At 40.5% G+C, this 17,749-nt stretch overlaps 1 protein-coding gene across 6 annotated transcripts in view; it reads right to left on the reverse strand.

The window, feature by feature from the left end:
* The window catches only part of SNTG1 (syntrophin gamma 1), a 452,524-nt gene that overhangs the window by 72,810 nt on the left and 361,965 nt on the right, over nucleotides 1-17,749 (reverse strand). For all 6 annotated transcript variants that reach the window (XM_047783939.1, XM_047783941.1, XM_047783938.1 and 3 more), the window contains one exon: nucleotides 12,603-12,641. In XM_047783939.1, the coding sequence (XP_047639895.1) occupies nucleotides 12,603-12,641 (39 nt within the window). The remainder of the gene's footprint in view (nucleotides 1-12,602; nucleotides 12,642-17,749) is intronic.

Raw genomic sequence — 17,749 nt, forward strand, 5'->3', positions numbered from 1 at the left:
GGGAAGTGAAATAATTATTTGCTTGTTTCTACATTCAGTAATTTCTAAATTTTCTACAAGTGTACGTTAAAAAATAAACATGGAAGTGTGTTTGTTCCATACAAAGGAGGAAAGGTTTAAAAGCTTCATTCACTTGCACGGGAGCCCAGATGAAAATCCAAGTGATCTTAGTGAAAAGGCCAGGGGACCAACCCAGAAATAGTGGGACAAGGAAGAAGCGACTGAAGTGAGGACACACATGTTCCTGGTCCACTGTGTTTTGCTTGGTGTTATCCTGAAAGCAGCTAAAATCAGACTGTCATCCAATCCTGCTGCAGTGCCTGAATGGGGTCCAGGTACTGGGTTTCGGCGCTGGGACTGTCACCTGTTGTGGCAACAGGGCATTTGCAGGTGTGCTAAGTGAGAATCAGGAAAAGGGACAATAACTGCATTTTCTGGGTAATCGCACGTTGTCCCTGTAAAAGAAGGAGAACTGAGGGCAGAGGAGGAGAAAGACGATGAGACAATGAGGCAGAGAGGAAGAAGGGGTGGGAGGGGGGCCACGGGCCAAGGAAAGACGGCACCGTGTGACCAGGAAAAGACAAAGAAATGGACTCTTCCCAGAGCCTCTGCAGGTGCACAGCCGCTGACACCTTGACCCCAGTGGGTGAGACCCACTTCTGCCTTCTGGCCTCAGAACTGCAAGACAATGAACGTATTGTTAGGTCCGCAAGTCGCTGGCAATCTGACTCAAGAGCCGTGGGAACACCTCTCATCTGCCAAGGAGGAAAGTCCTACCAGCATCAAAGTCCTCTAAGAACTAACAGCAAAGTAAGTGTGGGGGTTATTTGGGGGTTTTCCTTTTGTCTTGTAAGGTTTTGTGGTAGAAACACACACAGATGACCCAAGAGAGTCGCCTTGATGTGTCCCTATGGAAATTCCTTCCCCTTGAGGGACCCAGGACTCATCTCTACCAACAGAATTTTTGGCTGGAAAACTCCAGCTTGCGAGCTCAGTCTAGGGAGCTCTCATCCACCGGGTTGCCCAGGTGGGCTCAGGAGGGGGACCGAGGCTGCCTTTACCCCCACCCGCCCTGCCTGTCTCCTGCCATCTCCCTGCCGGCTCCGCCCCAAGCAGTTCCCTCCCCTCCTGCTGCGAGGTCCCCCCCAGCAGCCTCCGTATCTGCTCCCCTTGGGCTGGATCCCCTGCGCCCCCTCCCTGAAGGCCCCTCCTGGCTCGGGCAGGCTGCCTTCTCCTCTTCAGGTCTGAATAGCATTTCTTGTTTCCACGTTCCAATCGTTCCTGCCTGTGCTGATTAGTTTTAGGTGTCACCTGAGCTGGGCTGCGGTGCCCAGTCTTTGGTCACACACCATCTCGCTGCTGCCTTTAAGCTGTTTTGCGGACTGATAGACACGCACAAGTAGGTAGAGCAGGCCACCCTCTGCCGTGTGGGCCAGGCCTCTTCTAACTGGTGGAAGGCCTAATGCACCAGACTGAGGTCTCCTGGAAAGGAAGGAATTCTGCCTCGGGATGGAAGGTAGCAATCCTGCCTCAGTTTCCTGCAGCCGGCCTGTCTCATAGGTTCCAAACCCACCACCCCAGCACTCACAGAGCCAGTTCCTTAAAACAACTTTTTCTCTCTCTCTTTACACACAAATTTCCTGTTGGTTCCATTTCCAGACCTTGCTGGGGGCCCCTTTCCGCTACCTCAGTGATAACCCTAGTAATTTCTTTCTACCTTTTCAATAACCTGTTTAACACTTAACCTCTCGTTAAAATTTTGCACATTAAATTCTCTCTGTTCAAATAACAGGAGTGTTTTCTGCCTCTTGACTGGACTCTGAATGATGCTTTCTTGTCAAGACTGTGCTATTATTCAGAGATTGGAAACCACTGGAGAGTTCTTAGCAGGTGGCAATTTCTCCTTCCTTGGCCCCACCGAGGGTGCTAACACCACGAAGCCTGGCTCTCTTGTCCAGGCTCTGATCAGCACTTGGCCTCCATCCTCTTTTTAAGTCCCCGTGAAAGGTTCAGGGCAAGAGCTCTACATGCGAACTCAGGAGGCTTTCCCTGAGCTGCTTCAAGTGTCCAAATAGACTAAAAAGCCTTTTTCTTCCTCCAGCCACAGGTCCGTTCTGTTTCTGGATTTTTCTTCCTTCTAATGTATTATCATATAGCATAGTCACTACCTATGAACTTCTAAATATACTACATTATTTTCTCCAGAGAAAACTGCTCCTCAACACCTCTGACAATCTTATTACATCATCGTAACTCTGTAAGCTTTTTATTGTAAGTATTAATATTATATTTTACATAGGCTTCAATACACGGATGGCTTTTTTGTTTTATTCATGGGACAAAATAAGCTATTAAGCACGGCATAAGAAATACAAAATAAGCTTCATTTAAAAGTTTAGCTTCTGTCATTACAACAAATACACATCAAGCCTATCCATTTCAGTCATTCTCCTGAATCTGCCTGTTGTTTGAACTGTGATTAAAATTAACTCATGCCTCAGTGGGTAGGATTATGTAATTAAAATGCAAATTTCAGTATAGGTCATTGCTCATTAAGCAATTAAAAATAACTAACAAATTTAGGTAATCATTTCCATATCAGTGGGACAATTGTCTTTGTATTTCTACTACACGTAATTTTTTTTTCTAACAACCTCCTTTAAAAAAGAATTGTTGAGCCAAATGATATGTGCAGTTTAAATTTTCATAATATGAAACTGTCCTCCAAAAATTTTGTAACAATTCACACTCTCACCAATAGTATAGGACAATGTCTGAAGGTTTAAATGTATTAGAGTAACAGTGTTTATAAAAATAAATGTTGATTAAATCAGTTTATATCTGTGCTTCACAAAATAACTGTTTTCACCAATTCATTAAAATATGGGAGAATATAGCTAAAATGCACCTTCAAACGTTTTCTGTCTCCTTATGTATTTCACCTGATGGTAACAAAATCACTGAACTCATACTATTTCATTTGGATTTTGAAACACATATAGCGCTTTATCATTGGCCTCTACAAGGGGTACATTCTCAGTGATGAATGCAAGAGCTCAAGGAAAATATGAATACACTCTTCAGTCTAACAGACTGACTGGCGGACAGTGGACGCCTATAGGCTTCAGAGTTTTCAGACAAGGATTCCCAAATTGCTGAGTAGCCATTAAAGTACAAAGATTTAAAGTTACTCCCTGGCAGTGCAGCAAAAAATAACAATAAGAGTTAAAAAAACTGAACAGAGACAGAGATGGCTGCAAACTTCAAGGGAGACAGATCTGCAGTTTATGTTAGGCATGTGACAATCAAATAAAATAGGTAAACTGTCAGAAACATCTAAGGACAGAGCTGATAAAGTGTGTTATCCAAAATGCCTAATTTCCAACCCCAAATTATCATACACACACACAAAGAAAAATGTTACTGACTCATTCCTGGAGGTGGAGTGGGAGACGGCAAGCAGTCAATAAAAACCGACTCTGAACAAAAATCATGATAGATTTGTCCAAAAAAATCTATTAATAAAAGATATTATAGTTATGTTTGAATAATTTATTAATGGAAAAACAGCATTGTACTACCTCAACAAATAGGCAACCTCAGTAGAGAAATGGGAATTATTTTAAAAAAGAGCCCAGTGGAACTTCTAGAGTAGAAAAGAACAGAAAACAGGAAAAGGAAGAAAGAAGGAAGAATAAACTCATAGACAAATAGAAATTATCAAATTCGAAAAACAGAAATAATAAGGTTGAAGAAAATGAAAGTGATTTCAAGATCCAAGAGACAGTGTGAAGCATATAAGTATACATGCAATGACAGTCCCAGAAGGACAGTAGTGAGGGAAAGGGGGCTGATATTATTATTCAAGGAAGCAATAGCTGAAAACTTTCAAAAATCCAGGGAAAACAGTGACTTAGAAATCCAAGATATTTAGCACGCTCCAAGTAGGATAAATACAAAGAGATATACATCTAGGCACATCATAAATTAAACTTCTGAGAGACACAGACAAGAGAAAATACTGAAAGCAGAGAAACTTTTATTACATGTAGGAAAACCTCAAGAGCTAACTTTCCATTAAAAACTGGATGCCAGAAGACTGTGGAATGATACATTGAAAACATTCAATATTCTAAGTAATGAAGGGTACAAATAAAAAAGGTCAACCCATATTTCTTTATCCAACCAAACTATTTTTCAGAGCAAAGGCAAAATAAAAAATTTCCAGAGAGGAGTTCCTGTTGTAGCGCAGTGGTTAACGAATCCAACTAGGAACCATGAGGTTGCAGGTTCCATCCCTGGCCTTGCTCATTGGGTTAAGGAACCAGTGTTGCCGTGAGCTGTGGTGTAGGTTGCAGACGAGGCTCAGATCCTGCGTTGCTGTGGCTCTGGCGTAGGCCAGAGGCTATGGCTCTGATTAGACCCCTAGCCTGGGAACCTCCATATGCTGCGAGGGCGGCCCTAGAAAAGGCAAAAAGACAAAAAAAAAAAAAAATTCCAGATAAAGAAGTGGGATAATTCACAGCTAGCAGACATTCCCTACAGGAAGTATTAAAGAAAGTCCTGCAATATGAAGGAAAAGGATTTGCCAAAGGGAAACCAGTATCTACAGGAAAGACTAAAGAGCATGGGAAGTAGCAATATGTTACTACTTACAGATCTTCTTTCAATAACCTCAGAAATTATATGAACTTATTTAAAGCGGTAATTGTATCACTGTATTTTTAAATTTATAACATGTATGTCATATATATGACAATAATAATACAAAGTAAGGGATTTAAAATTATTTATATTAAAATACAGCCAAGTTTCTATGTAATACTAATATCAGGTCCATATAAAGTGGAAGTGAATTGTGGTAATTTAAAGATGAATAATTGAATCTCAAGACTAAATTCTAAAAAAATCAAAACATATTAAAATCAACAGAAATCAACAACATAGAAATTAAAATTCTACATTAAAATATGCTTAACATAGATAAGGAACTAAGAAGAAATAAAATAAAAGGACCTGCAATATTTACAAAACAAATAGCAAAATGGCAGATATTCATCCAAATATATTAATGATTTTTTTTTTTAAACGTGACTGAGTGAAACTCTTTAATCAAATGCAGACATTGTCAGACTGGACAAAAAAAAAAAAAACTTTATGATCTCCAGAAAAATATGCTTTAGCTTCACCAGTATAAAACAGCTTGGAAGCAAAGGATTAGAAAAGAATAATAGTAATAATAAAGATAATAGTAATTGTAAGGGATGAAAAAATAGACTTTAATATAGAGTAAAAGAAACATCTCGGAGTTCCCGCTGTGGATCAGTGGAACCAAATACGAGTAGTATCCATGAGTATGCAGGTTCAATCCCTAGCCTCACTCAGTGGGTCAGGGATCTGGCATTGCTATGAGCTGTGGTGTGGGTTGCAGACATGGCTTGGATACTGTGTTGCTGCAGCTGTGGTGTAGGCCAGCAGCTACAGCTCCAATTCAGCCCATAGGCTGGGAACCTCCATATGCCATGGGTGCGGCCCTAGAAAGAAAGAGAAAGAAGGAAAGAAAGTGAAAGAAAGAGAGAGAGAAAGAAAGAGAGAGAGAAAGAAAGAGAGAGAAAGAAAGAGAGAGAGAAAGAAAGAAAGAGAGAAAGCAAGCAAGCAAAGCAAGCAAGCAAGCGGAAGGAAGGGAGAGAAAAACATCTCAATCCAGTATGACAAAAAAAAGTCACTATCTTATGAATGCATAACAATTATAAATGTCCCTAACAACAGAAACCCATCATAATGAAGCAAAACGACAGAAATAAAAGGAAAACACCCAGGAGTGAGAGTTGGCGATGTAGATATTACCCCCTTAATAAGAGATAGAAGAAATAATCAAAAGTCAGAAGAAATAAAAAGAGACCTGACAGCACTGTTGGCCAGGGGGACACACCTGACTTTGAGAAATGTCAGGCCATCCCCTCTCGGGCTGGATTCTGTCCTCAAACTGGAAGGCACAGAGAGCCAAATACCATGGCAGCCCAGGAAACAGGATCGAGGGCGGGTCCTGATGAGCTTTCTTTGTGAGGGGCTGCTGTGTGGGTGGAGGCACTTCTTCTGCTGGTGAAGAGATTCCCTGGAATTTGAGCTATGACATTTCAGCTGAACCTACACTGGTTCTCACGTCATAACTCGGTGTCCCATATCTTTTCCCATCAACACCTCTGCTTTAATATTAACGGTTGTATACACTATAGACTGTATCTATCTAACCTATCTATCACCTATATATCTATTTGTCTATCCATCTGTCCACCCGTCTGTCCATCCATCCATCCACCCATCCATCCACCCATCCATCCATCCATCCATCCACACATGTTTTGGTCAGTTTGTGCAAGTACATGTGTATATGGGTATAACAGAAACAGACCAATTTTGGTTCATATTACATGTTCCTCCTCTCTTCAGGATTCTGAAATTTCATCTTTAGTAAAGAAAGTAAATGAAAATTAAGACAGCTCTTTCAATAATGAAGCTAATATATGTGTATAAATACAATATACATAAACAAAAAGCTTCGTACCATTTAAAAAACACTCTTCCAAGATTTCTAAAATATAGTTCATTTTGTCTTAATTGTAATGATTATTTTTTCATAACTATGTGTGGATATCTTTAGCTCGACTGTAAAATACTTTTTAGACCTCAGTCTTTTTTGTAATGAAAGCTCTGCCACTCTCTTTTCACAACAATTTATAAGGTAGTTGCTCATACAAGAGTTAATTTGTATGGAAATATTACTTTTTAGAGGAGAATTCTCCTTTAAATCATAAAATACCAGCATATTTTGTCACCAAATATTGCAAAATGGACTAAAACTTAACAGGCTCTTTACGCCTAGATTATGAGATTCTATGATTTGTTGTCAATGTTCATAAGTTGAGTATGTGAAAAATGAAAAGAAATTGTCCCTCCAGGTGAAAAAATCTTGGGATTTGAAATACAAAATAAAATGAATCGCCTTTCCCACCAATGGACTATTTTGTTTAAAAAGGACACACATACACACCTTCAATAAAGCTAAAAAGGAACGAAACAAACATGGATCTTATTCTATTATAAATTTGGAGCTAGCTGACTTTAAATAATGCTTTGACTGAGACTAGACAACCAATGGTTCAGAGAACACAGCCCTGGGATGGGGCCAGGGACCATTATTCTCAAGGCTACCTGACGGCTAGAAACCGGGATTGGGACTACATCAATTAAAATGCCACAAAGATCACTGTTCCTATAAAGACTCAACTCTTTGTTCTTGAATAAATGTTCCCTGGGTTCAGCAAACCTTTGATGAATTTCCACAGTTGTGAAAAATATGATTCAGACTATTTTGCCATTTTTTTGTTGTTGTTGCTTTTATGGAGAAGCAAATGTCTGGAAGCCCTTACTGCTCTGTCTTCTTACATGTTACTTTAAAAATGGATTCTTACTAACACAACACTGTATATCAACTATACTTCAATAAAAAATGGTTTTTAATGTGTCCTTTAATTTCTTAGCTCTCCCAACACAGCTAGAGACTACTAGTGACTTTTTCCTCTGTTGTTTCCAGGATTTTATAGCCCGTCAAAAATGAATGCTATTTTTATAAGATAAACTACTTGAGATAATACTTTATTTATTGTAAATGGGTATAATTTTTCTTTATTTAAACTATTAGGATTTAATAACACTATTTTACATAGCACTTGATATAAAGAAGGCTCATTATATTAATATTTTCATGATGAATTAATTCTCCATAATCATTCTCTTTGGTAATTACAGAAGATATTAACTGTAAAACGGCATTTTATGGGAATAAAATAGTGTGCTTCAGGATGGAGGAATTTTGGTTAATAATGACCAAAATTATAAATAAATCATGACAAATGCTTTGGGTGCATGAAGCACTGTGACACAGGTCTGCTTTCTGTACGACTCTAGTGCCTTAGGAAATTAGCCTAATTTTACACTCAACTGAGTATCATTGAGCAATTTAATAGCAGGACCACCATGCTCCTTTTCCAGTTTTTCAATAAAATTACCATTTGAAGCCAAAGTTCACTTTACAAATATATCTGATTAAAATTGTACTGAGGAAACAGATGGATGTGTTGCGCATGTAGAGAGGGGCTGGGAAAGTCACTCGGAACAAAAAGTGAGCTAGGAAAGACACTATTGTAATTTCAAGACGAGGCAATAACTAAGATGAATGATATTCAGCCTTTTTTTTTAGATTTTTAGGGCTGCACCTGGATTTTCAGACATTTTAATAATTAAAATGGCTTTAGCTTCATTGAGTTTATAAGCCATAAAGCACACATATTTAAAGGGTAAAGTTTGATAAGTTTTGCCATATGTATGAATGCATAAAACCATCCCTACAATCAATATAATGAACTCATCCATCACCCCCCAGAGCTCCCTCATGCTCCCTTATAACCCCTCTCTGGACTGAAAGAGGAATGATGGGTTAGTGGTGAAAAAGACAGGATGTGAAGGTAACCTCAATAAGAGAAACGTGCTTAAGGGCCTATAGCAGCCAGCTGTTTAGAGGCAAAAATAAGAACATAACATTATTAGAAATAAGTGATGAGGTTTTTTTTTTTTTTGACTAATCATGAACTGATAAAATCTAACACAAATCCTATAATCCATTAAAGAAGGTTGCTAGCTTAAGCTACATAAAAATACAAAGGTTAAATTCCCTTCCTGTACTGACTATGTGGTGTTTACAAATAAAAAAGAAAACAATAACAAGAAAATAGGAACATGTCACAATGTAAAGAAAGGTATATGAAAGGATACGCCAATGTGATTTAATGATGCTCAACCTCACACATACCATTAGAAACACATCTTAAAAATGGCAAGCACACAGTTTCTCCAGCTATCCCACAGAGAAGACCAAAAGCCGGAGGTGTCCAGCAAATACAAAGAACAGAGCTGAGTCCAGTAGACAAAGTCGTAAAAGAGAATGTAAGGAGAATGAGGATAGATTCGACCACATCTGAGATCAAAACAAATATGGAATGTGCAGCGTGGGAACTGGAGCGTAACCTAAGAGAGTTAGTGAGGTCGCAGGGGAAGGGCTCCAGGGCGGGGGTCCTGCGCGCAGGGTTCCTCGGGATAGAAAGTCTGGGCAGTAATACTTCTTCCCAGATACGGACACCTTTACCAGATCCTTGGGCATCTTCCTGAGATGTTCTGTGCCTGTCCCACAGTGTGGGTACGTGTCATTCTTTATCAAATAGCAGTGGCTGCTTACGCCCAGTTCTGCACTCTGCTATCGGCACCAAGTTTTTTGCACCGTCATCTAGGTCAGTACCAGGAGCCTGGCTCATCTTTGGATGGCTGCTCAGCATCTGGCTGACAGGATGGTTAGGCTGCCTCTGGTCCTTTGTGGGTGTGGATCTGTTTCTCTTCATCATGCTCAGGGGCTGGTGTGGGTCTTTAATCGCAAGACTTATAGAAACTCTTTGCCATTGTCTCTCTTCTTACACTGCCTCTCACATATTTTCTCCAGTCTTGCAGCAGAATTTTTTGGAGCTTCTCACTCTAAATGTCAACTCTTAGATTATCTTTCATATTTTCACCCATTGCTGTGTGCTGCATTCTGAGGATAACCTCATTATACTACTTCCAACTACAGGCTTATCTCTTCTATTATTCAACTGGTTTATTGATTATAAATTTAAATATACTCATGTTTTATTCATTTTTGAACTTGGGTTCTTTTGCAAATCCACATTTTTTGACACCATCACCTTCTTGACTTACAATGTACACTCCCTTATTTTTTTTAAAAACTCACGTGATAATTAAAAATTGTCATGGGTTGTTCTTTAATCTCCACACTATGCTTCCCTTTGTAATGGTTTATTTCCTCATATAGTTTATACGTTTGATTAAAACCTCTCCTTTGGTGAGGTGGTCTTACTGGAAGTCTCATGTGTTCTGGCCAGAGTGTGGGGTGTCCCTAGAGAGCTGGGGGGCAGCACTGCCCTCTGCTGGATAGCAAGTGACATCCATCCTCCAGTTCCAGACCCCTTTGTGCTTTATTTTTATTTTACTTTCTCTGGTCAGGGTACCTGCACCACACAGGCAGCATAAGGTCAAAACCGAATCCCCCGGGAAGCAGAGGCTTCTGTTCCATCATATCTTAGATGACATCTTTTTGTCGTTTTTGAGACCTGGGGAAGTGAGGGCACTTAAATACTTTCACACATGCCTGAGGTACTTCATAAAAAGTATTCATATCAACATATATATTTATATTTATCTGAACTTCCAAGATCACTACCTAAAATTGACTTAGGAAGAGATATGAGATGAAAGCTGCTGGTCCAAGATAAGAGTCCCATTTGAAGGTCTAAACCTGGATGAGAAATGAGATTATATATGATTTTCAACTTTTATTCCTTAAGGTGGCTCAGGTTTTACAAAGAGGATGCGCCCTGATCTGCTAACGCGTAGCTATCATACTATTCAGGTAAGCGTTTCCTGCTGTGCAGAGACAGGCATCCTGAACTGTAAACCAACCCTATCTCCAGAAACACTTCATTTACGTGGTGGACAGTAGTCAGGGGAAATCTATTTTTCAGTTTTTTAAAGTGCCAAGAAGAATTCATTATGATTTCAAAATTGTGAGATGTTAAGAGATGTGAAATAAAATTTCACTACAATAATAACATTAAAAGGCCAGCAAATAAAAAGTCATGAATGCTAATACTTACCTGTGTTTATTATATATAAGTGGGTTAGAAACAGTTTCATTATGATTTATTCTATATGCAAGTGTTTCAGATTCTTATTGACTTCACTCAGTGTCATTCAAAACCCAGGTAAATGTAGAGGTGGTGAGGAATGTCACAGGTCACTGAGGGGAGCGAGGAGGAAGTGTTCCCTGTCGCTGTCACCATCAATCAGGCACAGCTATGGGGTAGTCGTGCTTATGAAACATTCATCGTCATTAAGTTACAGGAATTAGTAATATTTCACATGTTGAGGGCTGAAAGGGCAAGGGAAGGTGACAAATATTGAGTCATTTTAAAGAAACATCCTTATTTACATTTTTGGCAGGAATTCTCCAAATGCATAGATCTACATTTTCATACATCTGACTATACGAGGACCGATGACTGTGTCTAGCCCTGGGCCTTACAAACTCCCTCACGCATTCCGGGGCCCTGACTCTTCCATCTGAATAGTTTATCCTTAACGACCAAGAGGTCACCTGTGCACACCTGGCATCAGAGTCACCTGCGACCTGGGTCAGGATGAAAGCTATAAGGGGACCCCCCAAACATTACCCAGAGCTCCTGGATTGGCTGCTCTGGGCTGGAGCTGGTCTCAACCCCTGAACAAGGGCCCCAAACACAGCCAGGATCTGCTGCGGAAGGCGGGAGACACAGACACCCCTCCCGAGCATTACGGGGCCCAGGTGCCTTGGGGCCTGAAGGAGGGGGCAGGGTCCCCTCTGCTATGGGGGACCACCGGTCAGAGCTGGAGGCACCCTGCACCCCCACAGCTGCGCTGTCCTCACTACTGGTTCCGTCACACAGGACACGCGGGCCACCTGGGCCAGTAGCCTGGTTCATGATACAAGATACACCAGGACATCAACTCTATTGCGAAGAACACACTCACATTTGACACACTGTTGAGAATTTACCTTTGTTATCATGTAATTTTCAAAAATAAAGATTAAGAGGGTTGAGCTTGCACAAATGCTACAGGTGACAGACTTGATGCTTAGCTAAGAAAAGTAACTGAGTTCTAACAAGTTGAAGATTCTTTAAAAACTTTCACCGTGGAAATTAACTTGTGCTTGGTGTGCATTTATGAATAGATATCACAGGCACTTAGATTCTGCGAGTTGGGGTTGATGTCAAGAGTGAGACCTCTGAGTCCCCCAACGGAGCTCCACTGTCACAGCCTGGCAGGTGACCATCTGCATTCACAAACTGAGCCCCACCTCCTTTTCTCATTCTAATTAATGTTGGGGATTAAGTTTGCCTTTGCGAAAGCAATAAAAGTTACATTTAGCATAAGAAAGAAGTGGAAACAGCTATTTTCATAATCAATTATTTTTTTCTACAATCAGCGACTAGTCTAATAAGGCAACTAAATTCTCAGCTTGATTAATCAGACATGATTTTCATCCCATGCATTGGTTTAGACTCATTTTAAATACTGTCAGCCAATTTTGAAAGTTCCCTTTAACTTTTAGATCAGTTCAGCAGAGGGCTCCTAAACGTTAAGCTACAATAAAACTATCTTATGTAAATAGCTGTCCAAGGTATCCAAAATTGTATTCAAACGAATATAATTATTTGTCAAAATAGTTTTGATTTAATTCCCTTAGATAAAAAGCTTCTCTTAAAACTGGTTTTCATATTATTGAAAACAGATATATTACATAATATGAAAGAAAATAGATTATGTATATTCCTGAAATGGCAAAGATAGTACCAATTATTTCCACATGAAAATGAAGCGCAATCAAGATGGACTTCTATAATAGATAAAATGGAAGAAATACATGATTTGGCTTTGCAGGTGTTTCTCCATCTTACCTGCTGGTTTACAGGAAAGTTTCTGTTGATTTTTTTAATCTGCAATAATAAAAAAAAAAAGTGAGAATAAAATCACACAAGATGCCCCAAATCTTATGAGAATCTATTTTTAGCGTGTGATTGTAAACTGATATGCATATTGATATACTAAAATCATTGCATAACAAACATCAATTATGAAAGTTTTTTTTAAAATTTTGACCATCAAAATTATCCCAAATTTCCTGTGTAAGCATTTCAAAAACATTTCCATCTAATGATTTTCTCTTTAATGGGAAATGAAAAGCCTGTGTTTCCACACAATGTTAAATGAAAATCTACCAAAAATATAGAAGGCAACTTTTTGTAATTTCTGTTTTGACTTTGAAATCATATTATATTCAATTTATTTTAACATTTAAGAGAATAGAGGAAATGGAATATTCAAAGACTAAAGGATAAAGTATATATGTCAAAATATTTTGTCAAGACCTCAAATAAAATAAATATGTAATTTAAGACAATATATTAAGTGACACGTGATAAGACTTTAAAATAAATTTTTAGAGAAAGAGTTTTTTCTGTATTAAGTTGTAAACAAACTTTAAAAGCTGAATGAAATTGAATATTGGATTTACACAAAAGACATTTAATACATAAAACCTTTGTTCAACAAAATTTTTACTAATTCAAACCAATTCTTATTTTTCATTGGTTTTCTAGAGAAACAGAGACTGTTTTCACTTAGAAATTATTTTGTTGAATTATTTTGTTTTTCCTTTTTTTAGCTGAAGTTCCCTTTGTCTTACTGATAAATATGCATTAAGAGGAAATCTGATGAACTTGGGGCACAAAATTGCAGAAGCGGCAAATGACTCATATACAAGAACAGACTTACAGGGCACATGTCACTTACACTATGAAAGAAAATAAAATATGAGAATATTCATATCTTTCCTATATACCTACTGTCATTTCAAAGCAGTTTTGCTCTGGTGAGGAATTGGCTAAAAAAAAAATCTCTAAAACTATTGGTGCCTTCAGCTAAAATCAGGAGAGTCTGGAAATGGAGACATAGATCCCTAAACATGTTATTAACAATCAAAAGGCCGGTATTGAATACTTTGTGAAATTAGGCTTGTTACCGGTTTTGAAGGACTGCTATCAAATTCTAACAGTATTTTATATGAAGCATCGTCTTCAAGTGGGTACTATCTAGCTTTGCATTTTTTAGTTTCCCCAAATGTAATTTTAGTTCTATGAATGACATAAAATGTATGACTGAAGTTAAATGACACTTCTTTGCAAAACATTTACTTAAAATACCATTCAATGAAAATTGTTTTTCCAGATCAAGCTTATGCCATCAAATTTGTTTAAATGGGACTCTCCAGATTTGTTCAAGAAAATAATATGCGTGCTCCAGTTTCTGTTTTTTGTTTTTTTGCCTTTTGTCCTTTTAGGGCCACAGGAGCATCATATGGAGGTTCCCAGGCTAGGGGTCTAATCAGAGCTGTAGCTGCCAGCCTACACCACAGCCACAGCAACTCAGGATCCGAGCCGTGTCTGCAATCTACACCACAGCTCACCTCAATGTTGGATCCTTAACCCACTGACCGAGGACAGGGATCAAACTCGCAACCTCATGGTTCCTAGTTGGATTGTTTCCGCTGCGCCACAATGGGAACTCCTGTGTGTGTGTGTGTGTGTGTTTTCCTGAATCGTACTGGAACATTCCATCCAGTGACTGCCAACCTAAAATGAACTCTTGCCTGCTTTCCTTGGAGCGTCATCTGTGCACTTATCACACTATACCCCCCAACACACACACACACACACACACACATACACACACACCTCTGCCACTGGGTGCGCACGTGCGCTGTGCACTGCTCCAGGCCCTGCAGCCAATGTTCAGAGGTAGGAAATGTCCCCGACCTTACTTCTTGAGAAACAGAGCACACGGAAAAGCCATACATGCTAATAAACTGTTACCCCGGGGGGAGGTCCAGTCCCAAGGAAGCAGGAGGGAAAGGTAAAGCCGAGCGAGGCCAGAGTGCAGAAAGCAAGTGTCAGGTGGCGAGTAGCCCGTGTCGCTAAGCTGGCACAGCTGCTCAACCCCACAGTGCTCTTCCCCTGGTGATGCAGCGTCAGAGCCGCATGGAGTTGCCGCGTTTCCACCCGGTGCACTGGGTGGGGAAGGCAGGCCGTCTATTAGCTTCTTTCTGGCCCTGGACTTTCACTTCCCATGGGGGGCAAACACCCCACCTTCCTGCTGAGCTGCTGAGTGTCTGAGGGCAGCTGGTGGCCCATCGGCTCAGCTACTCCCCTATGGCAGGGAGTGGGGACACAGGGAAGGCCACCTGGCTAGTGCTGGCAAGCGGGAGGGGTGGGTGTGTCAGGGTGGGGCCCCTGAGCAGCTCCTGCAGCTCTGAGACCTGGAACATCAGGAACCAGGAGTGCTGTGGCCAGGAAGACCGGCCCAAGTGGGGACAGGGATGGTGTCAGGCATGGGGAGCCCCGCCAGAGGTGGGAGCCGGCAAACTGTCCAGTAAACGGCCCATCTGATCATGGCTGCATTTTTCCGTAAACATCAGAGCAGATGTTTCGGATCCAGCAAATAAACATCAGCTAGTATTTTCCAATATCAAAAATTGTTTAAGAATTTTAACTTTCGGTGAGTAGTTCTCTAAGAGACAAAATAGGTTAGTTCTTTTATTGAAATCCCTCCTGACACGACATGCCCAAATAAACGCCAATCATGTTAAAAGCAGAAACATGATTATAAAAAAATATGCATATGATAAAATGCCTGGACTGGCCCTTGTGTTCCTTCTTTCGAATTAGTGACTCTGCCATTGTCTGATTTCACTCTGTGTAATCTGTTTTGGGTTGACACCTGCATCTCCGCCGTTCATATTTTGGTGTGTGAGAAGGAACAATGCAGAAAACAACACACTGGCACTAAAGTGCATCTAAGGACTCAGAAATGTCAGCAGCTATAAAAAGGAAGAAAGAGTCTCCCCAAGTGACGCCCATGCCTGTCAGAACCATACCGCACTCTCTGATCACAGACTTTGGTTCCTTTGTGGTAAGTCTCCTTCCTGCTTTATTTTGTAATGACTTTCAATTCACCTACAAGCTTTGTCGAGTCTTTTTAATGCAGCAGACATAAAAGAAGTTTTTTCTTTAGCTTTTCACAACCAACAGAATTATGGGGGAAAAATTCCTTTTTTTCAACTTGCAAGTGTTTGCCATCTAATAGAGCAGATTTCTGTGGATTAAATATGGCTCTTGAACAAGTTTTTTGCTCTTGCAGGTAAATGGGTAAAATACAGGAGGATGGGGAAATTCCTCCTCCATGAATTCAGACGAGTGATGGGGGGGGGTGTCTGTGAGTCTGTGAATTCTGAAGGACTGTGATCATCCCACAAAAATCACAGGGGTGTTGGATGTCCATGCATTTTCTTTAAAATAAATGTTTTTAGTATTAAGCAAAGAAGTAGATATTGTTGGTTATCTAACTCAAAAGCCATTCACATATTCCTTTCTCGGTTGTATCCACTACAAATGCTAGAAAAGGCAGAGCAGAGCAATCCTACTGCCCAGCCACCCACCCCATAAGAAGTGAGTTTATTTGTCCAATGAAGGGTTTGGGGGAAATTTTCTCTTATCTTAGTTAAAGGGAAGAGATGTGGCTCCTGCTACTTATCCTTTTCCCCTTTCTTTCCTGCTCTGAACTCTGAAGTGATGTTTGTGCTGCTGCAGCCCTGATGTGATTCTGAGGTGGTCACATAAGGTTAAAGCCAACACTCTCAGGGGAGCGGATGATAGCAGCAATACTGTATGGGGACAGAGGATGGGTTCTGGGCAGAGGGGGGCTTCCAGCAAGTGTTACCACCCAAAAGTCTTTCCGTTTGGGGGAAAAACTCCAACTATTTACCCCATCGGTACGTAGAGTTTTTCTATTGTTAATGAAAACATTCTCAACTGATATAGACATTTTTGGGAAAGAATATATTCTCTTCCACATAATAAAATATGGATTATATATTTTGAAAATCTCACATATACATTCTCATTTAAAAAAGCACTAATTTTCAATGAACCTTGAAGAACAGAAGCAGATAACTATATATAATCTGCACACACACAAAGTGATGTATTTCAAGTGACACATTACATCCCAGTGAAGGCAGAGCACACGGAGGATGTATATGAAAGATTTTAGACGAGAGGTGACTCCATCGCCTTAGTAGAAAAGTAACAAGAAATTCTGTTTATCAATCAGGATTTATTTTAGTGCTGGAGCAATAGAGAGGGATTGGAGAGGCTGGATCCATGAAACACCGGCTGAAAGAGAGCTCTGCCTTTTATCTGCTTCCCCTGTTTCTCACTTTTAAAGATGAGGGAACTGAGGGGGCCTCTGGCTTTGCCAGAAATCATGGCTGCTTAATGGTCTAGTCACTACTGGACATTTATTTTAACTGATTTTGTCCCATTTTATCAACATCCTGTCGTCCAAACAACCATCTTTCAGAAGATGAAGAATCTCAAATGACAACTGGACAAAACAAAGATGTGCAACCTCACATACAATAAACAAATCGATCTGGCCATTTATTGGTGGCTTATAGACTAAGTCATTTAATTTAGCGTGCAGCTGGAGAGAAGAAAAAGGGCACGTGCTCCAGCATCACTTAAGGGCCAGGATGTCTACAGCCATTTTTCACATAACCCTCGCTGAGGCTGAAGTTTGCAGCATCTGTTTGGCAAGAGGGCTGTGGGGCAGGACCCCAGAGCGGGGGCTGTGGTGGAGGGACAGCTCCACAGTCGGTCCGCTGGCGCCAAAGCCCACGCTTTCCACGCTGCAAACACCCCTCTGCAAGGTCATCCTTGAAAACTCCAATGTGCTTTGGAGTCTCCCGTCCGTGGTCCCTCCCACCTGCGGTCTCCGCTCCATCCCCTCGTCCATGGCCTCCGAGGCTCCCCCGTGCCTGCGCCGGCAAGGAGCCCACAGACACCCCCCTTCCCCGCAAAGGCCTGGAGGGGCTTTAGCTCAGCGGTCACCGCGACTTCTCCTGCGACATCGTTACAAGTTAGTTATTTTTGAAGGGGTCTGAGGACTCAAACAATAGAAGCCAGCGTTGGTTGCCCTAAGCTGTGGT

This window comes from Phacochoerus africanus, chromosome 6, assembly GCF_016906955.1.
Source record: "Phacochoerus africanus isolate WHEZ1 chromosome 6, ROS_Pafr_v1, whole genome shotgun sequence".
Classification (NCBI taxonomy): Eukaryota; Metazoa; Chordata; class Mammalia; order Artiodactyla; family Suidae; genus Phacochoerus; species Phacochoerus africanus.